We start from the raw sequence: 15,702 nt of genomic DNA on the forward strand, positions 1-15,702 counted from the left end.
CATTGGCGGGAAAGCATGCCGAAGTGTTTCGCAACAGCATCCCTTCCTAATAGCACTGTGGGTGTACCTACACCAAATGGACTGCAACAGTGAAGGCAGCTCACCACCACATTATCAAGGGCAACTAGGGACGGGCAATAAATGCTGGCCTAGCCAGTGAAGCCCACATCCCATGAATGAATAAATTAAAAAAATATATGAAAGGCGTGCTCTTGGCAGGCTGCACTTTAAGGGGAACTCGAAGCTGAGTACCCAGTAACATTGCGCAGCGCTCTCCAGAGTTGCCTGTTGGGACTTCAAGCTTGAGGCACATTGCGGGGGTGGGTGGCAAGCGCAGACCTGTGGTTGAGGTGACATGGAGGGCATCCACTGCTAGTGGTGTGACAGTGACAGCAGTACTCAATTTCTATGCCACCGGCACCTTTCAGAGCTCCACAGATGACCTCTGTGGGATATCACAAGCCTCCACTCACAAATGCATCCATGAGATCATGGATGCCATCTTCACAAGGGCACACAACTTTGTGCATTTTGCCCAGGACCAGGACAGCCAGGGTGCACGAGTGATTGGATTTGCCCAGATCTCGGGTTTCCCATAGGTGCACCATGCCATCGACTGCACTCATGTGGTGCTCAGATCTCCGTCCCAACACACGGTGGACTACATCAACCACTGAATGTGCAGCTGGTGTGCAACCACCAGAAACGCATCCTGCAGGTGTGCGCACGGTATCCAGGTAGTGTGCATGACACCTACATCTTAAGTCAGTCACAGATACCTGGAATCCACAGAAGCTACAGGGATGGCTCCTTGGGGACAAGGGTTACCCGCAGAGGCCATGGCTGATGACACCCATGTGGCGGCCTCAGACTGCAGCAGAGCAACAGTATAACGAGGTTCATGCTGCAGCTCGCAATTTGGTGGAACAGACCATTGGGATGCTGAAGATGAGGTTCCGGTGCCTGGGCCAGTGGAGCCCTGCAATACAGTCCGTAGAGGGTGTCACGCATCGTCATCGTCTGCTGCGTCCTTTACAACCTAGCACTCCAACGTGGAGATGAGCTGGCTGATGAGGAGATGGAGGAGCCACACATTTCCTCTGATGAGGAGGATGCCAATGGGGATGAGGTTGAGGAGGTCCTCAAAGGTGGCAATGATGGGGATGAGGCCCTCACACTGGACAGACGAGGCAGGTGCTCTCGGGAGGCCCGCATAGCTGCTAGGTTTGTGGAGGATGATGACGACATGCAGTGAGGAGGCCCCATAGATCCTCATGTTGCATCTGTGAACATTTGACTCCAGCCTGGCTTATGGCAGCGTGCATACCCCCTGTGAGAATGCTCCTGCATGGAGACGTAGTGGAGGCCCTAATAGTCGCTCGATTGCAGGATGATGATGATGACGTGCAGTGAGGACACTCCATATATCTTCACATAGCTTCTAAGAATGTCTCACTGCTGACTGGCCGAGAACAGCTTGCTTGAACTCTGTGATCAGGGTCTTATCACAGAGACACAGCCATGAAACTTGAGCAGCACCTGATCCTTTGTTCACCTTCAGCGCCTGACCCCTTCAGGAACACAGCGTCACTGGTCACAGATGCTGATGGGATGGGGGCCAGCCCCACCTTAAAGGTGCTGAGAGCACACAGAGAGAATGAGAGAACTCTGTGATTCCTGCCCACTACATTCTGGCAGCAGTGACGAGCACCACTGAGGTCCAGACATCACTAATGTGTCCAGGGAGTGTGAAGCCGGACCATCACTTTGGTCTGAAGGCTGCACAAAGCACAGGGAAGGGGCCCTAGACCGAGAGACCTGCCTTCAACTTGTGCAGGAAGGTTTCACAATTGAGTGTCAAGAACACTGCTCATCAAAACAAGGAGCCATAGGCAGGGAGACATTCTTGGGAGTTTATTGACAATAGTGAACAGTATGTACAAGTGATTAACACCCATGCCCAGGCTGTGCAGCTACATATTTTTAACTTTCCTAACCCTGCTGCTATGTATTGTTGCTCCGCGGACATCCACAGCGGAGGCGGAGGCAACCAGCTGACTGCGATGTGATGTCTGCGATGACCTTGGCTGGTATCCTCTGAAGGGCTGAGATCTGGAGGGCCGCAGCCTGCTTCCCGGGGTCCTGTTGTGTGGCAGTCGGACCCTCCTCGGCCTGTGGAGCTGGGGATGCTGAGGTTACAGGAAGAGAGGATTTGGATGGGCCGGACACTCCTGGAGTCAACTGGGTGGATGGCCCCAGGGTGTGCACCCGCTGATCCTCATCCCTATGGGTACCCTAGGGCCTCAAGCCTCTCCTTGAAGAGAAGGGGTAGCTGGATTGAGATCGAGCTGCCCCGCAGCCCTCTCGCATACACATTGTTGGAGGCCAACTGTAGAATCAGTGACCGAGTTGAGTCCGCACAGCAGTGCAGGAATGATGACCTGGACTAAGGTCTCCATGGCGGCCGCCATCCTACCAGTGTTGACTTGGGTACGTTGGCATGCCAGTGCTATCATCTCAGCCTGAAGGCAGATGGACTCCTCCATCGTGCCTTGCAATCTGAGGAGTGCAGCGGACATCCCGTCCTGATGTTCCCGAGCTTGCCTTTGCAACTCCAGCAACTGTGACATGACCGAGTCCAGAGATTCATCATCTGACTCGGACACATCAAATTTGTTGCTTCCAGCAATCCTCTGAGTGGTGGACACCTGGATAGTTCCTGCCGCTGCCTGCTGTGGAGCAGAGAGTGCGATATGCTCAGCAGATTGTGATCTCAAGGCTATTCTAAAGCTAGGTCCCACCAAGGTGTGCGTCTCTGTTCTGGTGGAGGGCGTGGGTGAGTGCTGTGATGGGTCTTCAATGAGGGTTTCAGCAGATTCCTCTTCTGTGGTGTCTTTGGAGCTTGAGTTGAGGCATGCCTTTTGGATGCAGTGGAGGGCCGCCGCAATATTCTCAACCCCCGCTCTGGCAGCAGGACGGGCAGCAGTGTTACCAACCAGGCCTGGGAGGCGGTAGCAGCTGTGGTCAGTGCCAATGTCTTTCAAGAGAGGACAACCATCCAGTGCCGCAAGAGGATGAATGATTTCCTCCATTCCACCAGGGAAGTCACACTTCTCACACTCTCAACTCTTACACTCACAAACCCATTACACATTCACAGGGATCTCACTCACTGTCAGTTCAAGGAACATCGCCATTCACTCTCTCATACACACATCATTGTCCTCATCCCGTCCATGGGACCACTCAGAACCCACACATGCCAGGCATACTTATCATCTGGCCTGGCAGGTGTCCTGCTTACATTTTCTCCATCTCTATTCGTGCAGAACAAGCTGGCACACAACAAAAGGGAGAGGTCACAGACCAGTGGAGGAATGCCTGAAATCATGGTCCTCACTGACTTTGAAAACAGAGCCATCCAGCTGACCAGAGACAATCTAGACCGGTCCTGTGCTGACGGTGAGGTGAGCGGTGCTCTACCAAGTGAGGGTACAGCAGTGCAACGTCCATCAGACAACCATGCTGTCAGTTATGTGTCCCGTTTCACAGGCCACTGCCATGCACTAATTATCTCCCCTTGCTTTCGCAGGCAGATCTGGGAAACAGCCGAGGCAGTCCATGACCCAGGTCCTCAACTCAAGCTCCAAAGACACCTCAGAAGAGGAATCTGCTGAAACCCTCATTGAAGACCCATCACAGCGCTCACCCACACCCACCACCAGCACAGAGACACCAACCTCGGTGGGACCTAGCTTTAGAATAGCCTTGGGATCACAATCTGGTGAGCAGATCGCACTGTCTGCTCCATAACAGGCAGTGGCAGGGACTTCCCAGGTGTCCACTACTCAGATGACTGCTGGAAGCCAGAAATTTGATGAGTCCAAGTCAGATGATGAACCTTTGGACTCGGTCATGTCACAGTTGCTGGAGTTGCAAAGGCAGGCTCGGGAGCATCAGGACCGCTGCACTCCTCAGATTGCAAGGCACGATGGAGGCTGGGGGCTGCAGTCTTTTAGCCTTTTGTGGGCATCTTCTGTGCAGCAGTCGTAGGCTGGCAGCACTGAGATGTGTGTGCGTGGCTGGACTTTAAACATGGTGCCCGATGTGTTGAAGCGGTGAGGTGATGGCGTCGCAGGCGCATGAATGCCTGTCTGCCATGGAAAAAGCGCACACAAGAGTAAAAGCACATGAAATCTATTTTATTTTTGGTCCCATTGGAATATTTAATTCAGCATATGAATATTTAGAATAATACGCTCAGCTAAGGAACAAACCTGAATGAACCTACAATAAACTGAACTATTAACACCACTGCTTTTGTTTGTTTCTAGACAGGAGGATTATGCTTTTTTGATTATCCGGAGACCTTGACCATCTCAGTTGTTACAAATATTATCTATGCAAAAGTAAGTATAATGAGGCTTAATATATGGTGCCTAAGGCAGCTGAATACTTAATCTAGGCCCAGCTTCTTTAAAATTATTGCAGTTTTATCGTTATGTATGTTATATATTTTAGGAATAACTCCAAAGTAAATATTGTTGGTATAGATGGAATTCAGAACGTATGAGTGTATTTTTCTGTGCATGAAATATCAGCAATGACAATTTTATAAATTTCGTATTAAGAAAGATCTTTCTTCAATGAAAATAACTGTAGAATTTATGAATTATGTATTTTTATGAGTATTGGCTGTGCATTTTTTCAGATAGTCTGTAGCTTCTCTACAATGCAGCCAGCTTGTAGTACTAAAGCAAAGTATTGCGGATGCTAGAAATATGAAAGAAAAATAGGAAATGCTGGAGACATTCAGCAGGTATGGCTGCATCTGTAGAGAGATAAACAGAGTTAACAGCTGGGATTTTCTGGTCTCGCCTGCTGCATGGTTATCGTGGGTGAGATGGAAAGTTTGATAGCCCAGCAGAAGGTCCGTCGACTTCTTTCATCAGAACTGTGTTGTAGTAACTATAAGCAGCAACTGCGCAGAACCAGGCGTGAGTTAATAGCACATTGCAATCTCCATGCCCGAAAATGGACCTTATCCAATTTTTTCCCTGATAGTGCCCAAATTTGAGCACCTTTCTAAGTAACAGTGTCAAGCTCTAAGGTAGGATATGGAAGAAATTTACTAAGTTAATATTACAGATGAGAAGTTTTGAATATTCGGAATGACCAAAGAAATTGGGTTTGTCTCAGCAGAGCAGAGAGCGTTAGCAGGAGATCGAATAAAGATAATAACAATTAACGGTTTCCAAATTTTCCTTTGGTGTTAGCCATGGATCAGTTGATAGAGCTCCCACCTCTGAGTCAAGAAGGTTGTGGGTTCAAGGCCCACTCCAAAAACCTGAAACAAAAAAATCTAGGCTGGCACTTCATTGCAGCATTGAGAGAGTGCTGCACTGTCAGAGATTCCAATTTTCATGTGGGATGTTAAACTGAGAACCCATCTGCTCTCGCAGGTGGATGTAAAAGATCCCATGCACAACTTCGATGAAGAGAAGAGGAGTTATCCTCAGTGTTCTGGCCAATATTTTGCAATCAACGTGACTAAAACAGATTATCTGGTCTCTTTTAAATTGCTGTTTTTGGGAGTTTGCTGTGTGCAAATTGACTGCCGTGCTTCCCATTACAACAGTGACTGCACTTCAAAAGTAATTCATTGCCTGTAATGTGCTTTAGGACATTCCAAGGTTGCAAAAGCTACTATTATAAATTAAAGTCTTTCTTTTATGGGGTATAGAGATAAAAACTACTTCCACAGGGCAGTGAATCAGTAACCAGAGGATATCAGTTTAACATCATTACTGAAAGAACAAAGGACTAGGTTAGGGGATTATTTTTCAGAGAAAGTTATCAGAATATAGAATGCTGCATCAAGGACAGTGCGAAAGTGAAGTTGATAAAAAAAAATTTTTAAAGTAAAAAGGTATGATGAGAGGGTAGCAAAATTTTTAAGAGAGCCAGCACAGGTGTGATTGGTTCAAGGTTGTGGCTCTTCTATGTCATAATATTTCTATGTGGCCTTGCAGCAGCTGGCATGACTCTGCATCTGGTTCTTTAATTACTCAGAATATGCAAATATTCCACACATGTTCTGCACAATCATTGACAGCCAGGTATACAGGCTCAGTAGATTCGTTTGGTGGCAACATGATAGGTATGGACATTCTGTGCACTGGTTATTGATCAGCATGATATCCCTTCTTTCATGCAGTACTGCTGAAAGCATCCCATATTGCTTTAAAGAAAAGATATATGGTTAGTCAGAGATTCACATTTTTTTTTCTTTATTCTTTCGTGCAATGTGGGCATCGCTGGAAAAATCAGTATTTGTTGCCCATCCCTAATTGCCCTTGAACTTAGTGACTTCTTACGCCATTTCAGAGTCAACCATATTGCTGTGGGCCTGGAGTCACATGTAGCCATCCTCTATCTGCAAAAGTGACTATGCAGGTACCAGTGATTAGGCACAGAGCACCTTTTTGCAGCCTGACCTGCTAGCGTGAGCTTTTTGGTCCTTCTACTCTAACAAATACCATATATTTAGGAGATTATGGAAAACTCATTAGTGGCAGTAATAGTGCAAAAAAATTGTACGATTGGCACAAATGCTCGTGAGAACTAAAATACCAACAGGAAAAATGAATGGAGGAAATTAGTTAAGTTATGGCTAAAATAGAAAATCTTATTGTCTTTTCAGTTAGTTTCCATATGTTAGCTGCTGCCCCACAAATTTGGACATCAATTTCACATGGATGTGATTTACATCTGTAGTCCTGTACACCGACACAGACATGTTCTCGCCATAAAATTAATACTTAAATAAAATCTCTGACTATGTAAGAAAGCTACTTCTGATCCTGCTGGTCTTTACCATCTAGATACCATGATACAAAGTAGGTAGAGTTCTGGTGGAATAGATTTTCTACTGACAACGACACGTATTGGGGAATATTGCTTGTGTGAAAACGCCTAATTACTTTTATTCCCATATGAATACTGGTGTTTTTTTTCTATATTAGTTTAATATTTAGTACTTGTTAGAATTGCTGATGGCTCTGATGGAGCCCACCTCTTGAACTGCTTTTCAACACTAGCAAAGAGAACAATGCTACCTTGATTTTCTCACAGTGAGATTGCTGAAGGTCATCAAAGATGGCAGGACAAGTCAAGAGTGAAGTTACTAGAGTGTACAGTATCCTAGCTTTATTAATAGGGCAAAGAGTACAAGAGCAAGGAGGTTATGTTGAACTTGTATAAGACACTAGTTTGGCCTTAGCTGGGGTATTGCATTCAGTTTTGGGCACCACACTTTAGGAAGGACTTTGAAGAAAGCGCAGAAAAGACTCATGAGAATGTTTTCAGGGATGAGGAGAAGTTAGGACTGGTGATAGAGCTATTCAAAATCATGAGGGGACTAGACAAAGGATAGGGAAAACTGTTCCTACTCTTGAAAGGATCAACAATGAGAGGGCACAGATTTAAAGTAATTGGCAAAAGAAGCAAAAGCAATATAAAAAAAACTTCTTGCTGGAGCGAGTGGTTAAGGTCTGGGATGCACTGCCTGAGAGTATGGTGGAAGCAGGTTTAATCAAAACATTCAAAAGGGAATATGACAGCTATTTGAAAAGGAAAAATATACAGAGTTACAGGGAGAAGGCAGGAGAATGGCACTAAGTGAATTGCTCATTCAGAGAGCTGGTGCTGTTGCGATGGGCTGAATGACCTCATTCTGCACTGTAACAATTCTGTGATTCTGCAAAAGTTTAAAATTTGTGCTCTGCTGCTACTTTAATTCTTTCTTTATCAAGGAATATTTTCCTGTTAACAACTTCAGCATGAAAAATTGTAACATCTAATAGCTACAAATCTATAAAGAATGTCATTGTTTGCATTCTTTTGTTTAGGTGTAGTGTAAAATCTGATTTAAGAACTTTATGTAAAAATATTGAAACAGCCTTAGACAATTCAGAAACACTGCTACTAAGACTACCACCTCATCTTTACAGAATTTAATGGTGTCGTCTGCTTGGTTTGCCAGCCATTTAAAAGCATCAGCTATTGCATGTTTGGTAAGTTTTAGTAAAACCTTTTAAGCAGATATTAACTCGGGAAGTAAAAATTTTTTTAAATCTCAAGCCCAATTCCAATCCGTCCACTTCTGATTTTAAAGGATGCGGGTTGGTAGGCAGGCAAGGAATCTTCTCTCAGGAGATGGGACAGTCAGTAAAAGCTTTTAAGGAGGGTGTGTGCCACCACTTTGACAGGATTTTTATTATTAATCATGGAGGCTGAGTTTCGGAGGGCCCGCAGGAAATCCAGCAGCTGAAAGAAGGCAGAAAGGGCCTGATCCACAAGTTATGTGCATTTACCACACTGCTTGAGGCCAACAAGCATTTCTTCCAAGGCCAAAAGTTTGCCTGATTACAGACCTACTGATCGGCCCAACCCCCCAACCAACCACAGGGAACTCCTGACTCCCTGCACCCCCTTAATCGACTTCCAAACATCAGCAATCTCAGACTTCCCCTGCAATCTCTGATCCCCCTGTCCCTGTGAATTCTGATTTCCACCACCCCTGTAACCTCTGACTCTCACCACTCTTGTGATCTCTGACGCCTCCCAGCTTCTGAAATCTCTAACACTCCCAGTTCCCGCAATTTCAGACTCACTAGGTGATTTCCGACACCCATCCTGAATTATTTATGACCTCACCCACCCCAGCGATTTGATGCACCCTACCCCTGCAATCTCCAAATCTTCCCACCCTCCTGGAATCTCCAACTCAGGATCTCTGGCACGCTCCCCCCCCAAACTCCACAATCTCTGATGCCCCGGCAATCGTCAACTTTTCCATGCCCTCACGGTCTCCAATGACCCCCAACCTCCTGACCCCCACACACTTCCCCAAACCCCCCAAGACCTCCTCCCTTATCTCTCTCTCGAGCTTCATCAGCAATACTCAACCTCAATATGAAGAGCCCAACTTTGATCTTCTCTGCCCCCGACCAACCCACTCCACCATCATCTCCCTCTAACTACCCTCTGCAATCTCTTCCTCACTCCACTCCGCCCCACACTATGGTCTTGTGCCATAGACTCTCCCACCCGACAGGCAACCTGCCAGTCAATCAGGCTGGCTGTCAGGCAGGAAATTTGATGAAAAAAATTAAAATATATCTTACTATTAATTTTAGCAGGACATACAGGGCCCTCCCCTGGAAATTTCCTCTCCCCAACCCCAAGTCCACTCTCTTAATTGCCTTGTTTAAATATCAAAGCTTTTGATTTCAACATAATCATAATCAAGCTTTTGAAATCTTTAAACTTTTGTTACAGAAGTAATTGAGATGGACTGGCTAGGCTTGTATCCACTGGAATTTAGAAGAGTAAGAGGTGACTTGATTGAAACACATAAGATTCTGAGGGGTCTTGCCAGGGTGGGTGTGGAGAGGATGTTTCCTCTTGTGGGAGAGTCTAGAACTAGGAGTCACTGTTTAAAAAAAAGGGGGGTCACCCATTTAAGACAGAGATGAGAAGAATTTTTTTCTCTCAGAGGGTAGTGAGCCTTTGGAATTCCCTTCCTCAAAAGGCAGTGCAAACAGAGTCTTTGAATGTTTTCAAGGCAGAGCTAGATAGATGCTTGATAAACAAAGGGTTGAAGGGTTACTGGGGGTAGATGGGAGGTTACAGTCAGATCAGCCAAGATCTTATTGAATGGCGGAGCAGGCTCGAAGGGTCGAGTATCCAACTTCTGGTCCTAACTTGTATGTTCGTATGGACACCCTCAAAATAAATTCTGATGAAGTAGTAACTAATTTGCAATGTAAGAGTTACAGATTGCTTGATATAACATTCTTCAGTTTGTTATTTTAACTGAGGCATTAAGTTTAAAATAAGTTGGTTAAAATAGCAAAAAAAGTCATAAAATATATTGTGTCATACAAATGTCAGTAACAGTTATTAGAAAGTAGAGATAATTTAAGTAAGTTATATTGGTATTTGTAGGTGTTAGGAATGAGTTTTAGCCTTAAAATTTAAGTTTGGCCTGTATTTCTGTATCTGTGGTTTAAGAAAGGTCAAATGGAGTTTTAGTTTCACTTTAAAAGGCTGCTTGCATTTCTAATGAGACGTTTACGGCCCTTATAAAGTAAATGTAAACACTCAAGAATAAAAAGAATAGAGCTGTTGCCTAGCAATGGAGGGGGGAGGGGGGCAGATGGGCAGGTTCCTCCCAAAGACATACAAACAGAACTAAAGAAACTACAGTTTTAAATTCAGTTGAAGCCAGGACCCCAAAGAGGCTGGACACTGGGAGAGGGAACTGCAGATTTTCCAAAAGAACAAAATTGTCCCAAGCGAAGAAAAAACCCAAAAATCCAGGAGAGTGGAAGAAGGGAAAGTCCAAAGGAGACCTTGTAGTCAAAAGGAAGTTCAGGAACCTGGGAAAAGGTCCTGTTGAGTGAAGTTAAGAGTTTGGGGCAGAGAGAAAGGCTCCAAGCTTCAGATTTAAAGTGAGAACAGCTTGCAAGAAGCAAGAAGGTTTAAAGAGACAGCTGAAGTTCTGTAATTCTTTGCAATGGGCATGTAAAGCAGTGGTGTACTGTTACAGCTGAGTTGATGAGAGAGAGCGCATGGAAGACAGCTTGAATGCATGTGGTGACCCAGGGAAGAGGAACATCAAAAGGAGAGTTCGAAACCCTGGAAGTGAATGCTTGTGGAAGGTATTTGAGAGAAAACGTCTGTTTAGGAGAAGATTCCAAGGCGAGGTCTTGGAGAGTGGAGATTGGAAACCCTCTTGTGAAGGACGGAATTCAGTGAGACTGGTTGGTTCATAGTGTGACAAGCATCTGTAGGGAGTTGAGGAAAGACCCAAAGCATCCATTTGAGGTGGCATCTGTTACTTGGTTTCAGAGTGTGGTGTGTCTGACCAGAGGGTGCCATAGGTTTACATGGACTGGGTACTTACTGTGTACATTAGAGTATAAGATAGCTTTTGTAATTTGTGTTATCCTTACACATCTGTATAAATCTATAAAGGTATAGTTGTGGATGAAGGAGTATTTTAATATAGGGGAGAATTTTCCCCATTCGGGCATGCTGGTCAGGCGCGGGCGTGTACCTGATCGCCGCCCATGACTGGGTCCGCACCACCATTTTACGCAGGTGGGCCAATTAAGGCCCGCCCAGCTTAGTTCACAACTCCCGTTCATAACAGGAGTGGGCGGGCAGCGGCGGGCGCGCTCAGACCGTTGAGTCCAATGGCGACCCGATGGCCTGTTTAAATGAAGGCCTGGCAGCCTTTGAAAGGCTCCTCATAATGGCTGGGAGAAGGGTTCAGCAGAGGGGCAATGTTGGTGACGCAAGTCTGGAGGGTAGGCCATCGGGGCAGGCCAGGCCAGAGGGTAAGCCATCGGGGCAGGCCAGGCCAGAGGGTAAGCCATCAGGGCAGGCCAGGCCGGAGGGTAAGCCAGCGAGACAGTGTGCCCCTCGTTTTTCAGACGAGTGCCTAGCTGCCTTCCTGGAGGAGGTGGCAGCACGGCGGGAGGTCCTTCTTCTAAGGAACGGGGGGGCGGAGGCCCCTCCTACCTGACCAAACGTGCTTGGGAAGAGGTGGACGAGAGTGTCAGCTCCCATGATGTGGTGTGGCGCACATGGCTCCAGTGCCACAAAAGGTTCAATAATCTCTTGCGCTCAGGAAGAGTGAGTACGATGTTGCCTCATATCACTTAATGTAGCCATCACCCTTTCCCCAAAACCATAGCACCCCCCCTACACCCCTGCCAACTCTGAGTATAGTAACATCATTGAATCCCTCACGGCATATATCCCTCACTGGGTGTGACAGCAGAGATTTCCCATGCCTAGTTCACCCTGAGAGGGTTGAGCTAGGATGTGTTCTGCATCAGCAGCATGTGTGACACTGACACCCAGAGTATAGAATGGGGTTGAAAGTCAAGGGTCTGCACCTAGGCAGCTGGAACTGCGAAACATGTCGATGTCAGGGTGCTAAAATGCTGGGAGGGGAGCTTCCAGTTGGCGGGGCACCAATTCATCTCGTGGTGTTTACGCTCCACGTGCTTGTGCCTCCTTGCTTAGCAAAGTGACACCTTGTGGTGCCATATGTGAAGGAGGCAGCATTTGGGCAATGTGGGGGTAGTCAGCCCTGGCTTGTTTGGGTGAGTGTGCGACAGCTGCGGGGTGACGAAGAACTGGAATCCTGCAATGTCCCACTCTGGTTGGGTTGGCAGAGATGCGATGGGAATTCAGGTGCAGGCTGGACCAATCAATGCTCCTCTCTCCTTTTCAGAAAACGACTGCACACAATACATTGGAAAGAATGCAGACTGGCAGAGGACGGGCCCAGTTGGCCATCCTAATGGTTTTCAAGCAGCAGGCCATGGATCTTGAGAGGCGCCATGCCCCCAGGTCCACCGGTGGCAGTGAGGCTGGGGTGCCACAGGAAGGTATGTTTGGCGAGTGCTCAGGTCACCATGTGTTGAATGCTCCGTGATGGAAGTTAACAATATGGGTTTACCCTTGATTATGGAAGGATGAGCACATAATGATCTGGGGGAGGTTGGCAAGTTGACATTGTCTGCAAAGCACGAATCAAATGTCCTTTTTCTTTCTTTCAGCATCACTGGAGCAGGGCCAGGAGGAGGAGACAGAGGGCCCACCTCTCACCCCTGAAGCTCCCGAGCAAATGCACTCACTAGTGTCACACCATCTCAGCCAGGCAGGCACCAGCACAAATACTAGCACCTCAGTGGGAATTAGATTTTCGGCTAGTGTCCTGGGGCACAGCGGTGAGGGCACTTCACGCTCGCTCGAGCTGCGGGCAGAGACAGAGAGTGCCCAGGGCGTGGGCAGTTGGAGGTCTGCTGGGGACCAGGTACTTGCTCAGTCGGTGGCTGATGATGTGCCTCTGGAGTCGTCCGAGAGGCAGTGAATGCTGGAAGTGCAGCAGGGTATGCGGGACGATCCTGCAGAGGTACATGAGGCTATGCGTGGCATGGTGCCCGTGCTTGAGGAGTCCACGCAGAACATCACTGATGCAATGAGCCTCATGGCTGAGCGCCATGCTTCCTTCATGGAGAGAGTGGCGACTCATGGAGAGGCACCTCCAGGAGAACAATCAGGTCCTCCTGGAATTGCGCTCGGATCTGCAAGCCCTCACAGCAGCATTGGCCAAAGCTGGTCAGTGCCAGTGTGGGAGATGGTTTGGGCACCAAGTATCCCAGCTCGGTGCCCATCCACCTATGGTGAGCAGGGAGATCCGAAGTGACCTCACATCGGTGCAGCAGCTGCCTGTCATATCTGCGGGCTCCTCTTAGGAATCTCCGGATGAGGGCAGCAGCTCCTCCGCCCCTCTGCCAGTGACTGTGGCATCCGATGAGGCTGTGGTGACTGGGAGGAGCCAGCTGTGGAACTGGCCGCTCCCTCCCAAGCGGAGCCACCAAATGCTCCGCAGGCCAGAGGACGCCCGCCACAGCCATCGAGGCCAACAGGACAGCACAGTGATCAGGTTGTCTCAGATGCCAGTGCCAGTGAGGGGACACCTAGACGTAGCACTCGTAAGCGTAAATTTAAGGCACCTTAGGCATGCCTTGGGTTTCTCACTGGTGCTTTTATGTTGGCCCATAGTACTTTGTGGAAGACTTGGTGTGATGCCCAACACCTTTTTTGTTTTGCTTTATGAAGGTACTTTTGTTTACTCAATAAATTTTGACATGTTGCCATGCCTCAGGGCGATTCCTTATTAATGCATGTGTACAGGAAGCCGTGATGTTATGAGTGAGTTGTTTGAGACTGAGCTTTATTGACAAGGGCCTTAGTTAATGTTCCTATCCAGGCAGGTTTAGCAATCAGGTATCGAGTGTGGAGCCTGCAGCCCTGGCATGTGTTGAAAGTCCATCTGTGGTGGGCTAGCTGAAGGTTCTTTGGATTAAAGCCTCCTGGGTGTCCCTGCCTCCCTCGAGTATGCCCGGGTCAGCGTCTACCCTCTAAGCGTTCTCCTGTGCGTGCTCATCCTCGGACTCATTGCTGGACTCATCGTGTGCATCCGGAGCAACTGCATCCACATCTTCCTCGTCCACTACGTCGCTCCTTTTCAGCGCCAGATTGTGGAGAGCAAAGCATGCAACCACGATTAGCAACACACAATCTGGGGAGTATTGTAGTGCACCCCCTGAGCGATCCAGGCATCGGAAGCACATCTTGAGAAGACCGATGGTTCTCTCCATCAGGGCATGGCTCCTATTGTACCGCTGTTCAGCCTCTGATCTTGGATGGCGGAGAGGTGTCATGAGCCACCTTTGAGGGGATAGCCCTTGTCACCCAGCAGCCATCCATCCAGCCAGGCTGGAGCACTGAAGAGCTTCAGCACCTGGGAGTGTCTGAGCATGTAAGCGTCGTGGGAGCTGCCTGGGTACCTTGCACAGACTTGCAGAATCTGAGGCTTGTGATCACACACTATCTGCACGTTCATGGAGTGGAATCCTTCCTGTTGACAAAGGCACTGGGCTCACCTGCTGGCGCCTTGATGGCCACATGTGTGCAGTCGATTGTACTCTGGACGTGGGGGAAGCCAGCAATCGCTGTGAAACCTCTGTCTGACTGGCCTCGTCCCAGCATTAGTGGATGAAAGTCAATGCATGCCTGAATACAGCGTCTGTCACCTGCTTGACACAAGTGTGGACAACAGATTGGGAGACTCCGCAGAGATCACCCGCTAAGCCCTGGAAAGAGCCGGAGACATAGAAGTTGAGGGCAGTTGTGACCTTTGGAGCCACTGGCTTGGGGTGCCCACCCACGCTGTTTGCAGAGATCTCAGGGCCTATCATCTGACAGATGGAGGTGACTGTCTTCCTTGAGAGAGGTTTATACAAATGTCTCCCACCTGCCTGCCTGTTGCGCCCGTGCGATGTCCTGAAGATCACACGAGCTGCGAAAAATCGAAATCAATTGCTGCCTCAAGGGCCTTAACTGGCCCGTTAATTGATGGCGGGCGCACATCCGAACTTATAGCGTGCCCGCCTTCCCAAATATCGCAATGGCGCGCGGTGACTTCGGGACACTTGCCCGACATCACCGCGCATCATTTTACATGCAGGCGTGCGGGGCCTGCCCCCGCACGCCAATGGGAAAATTCTATTTTGTTCTTTTCTTGTTGAATAAATGTTTTATTATTTTGTTAAAAGTTCATCAGCTGACTCCTGTGGTAGCTACTCTCCACATATCTAAACAAACAAATAGAAGTTAGAATCTATCAAGCTGGGTTCCACTCTGAGATCAGACTTGTCCAGGGGTAACCTCAGCTTGGGATCGTAACACAGTCAATTCTAATCTTGCATCTTACTTACTGATTCACTAATTAGCCTTATGAAGTACGCGGAATTTTATTAAGTTGGATCTGTTAATTGTGTTTCTCTTTCATTATAACAGTAATTGTTTTAGTTCACATTTTTATTTTTTTATTTTCAGAGATTTGCAAATCTTACTGCCTGCCAGGCTCTAGGGAACATGTGTGTCATGACCATGAATTCAATGAACTTCGCAGGACAACCTAATGATGCTTGTGGACTTTATCGAACCATATTTAAAAAGACTATAAACCTTGGAATTACCCATTCAATATCCTCTTGGTAAGTTACAAGAACTTGCTGTGAGCTGATAAAAATCTAAACTTCCTTCTTG

At 47.6% G+C, this 15,702-nt stretch overlaps 1 protein-coding gene across 1 annotated transcript in view; it reads left to right on the forward strand.

The window, feature by feature from the left end:
- The window catches only part of tmem67 (transmembrane protein 67), a 292,510-nt gene that overhangs the window by 61,976 nt on the left and 214,832 nt on the right, over positions 1-15,702 (forward strand). Inside the window, exons 5-7 of the mRNA XM_078541238.1 lie at positions 4,335-4,409; positions 8,013-8,075; positions 15,490-15,650. Coding sequence (XP_078397364.1) covers positions 4,335-4,409; positions 8,013-8,075; positions 15,490-15,650 — 299 coding nt within the window. The remainder of the gene's footprint in view (positions 1-4,334; positions 4,410-8,012; positions 8,076-15,489; positions 15,651-15,702) is intronic.

The sequence above is a fragment of the Cetorhinus maximus genome, chromosome 4, assembly GCF_964194155.1.
Source record: "Cetorhinus maximus chromosome 4, sCetMax3.hap1.1, whole genome shotgun sequence".
In the NCBI taxonomy this organism is placed as follows: domain Eukaryota; kingdom Metazoa; phylum Chordata; class Chondrichthyes; order Lamniformes; family Cetorhinidae; genus Cetorhinus; species Cetorhinus maximus.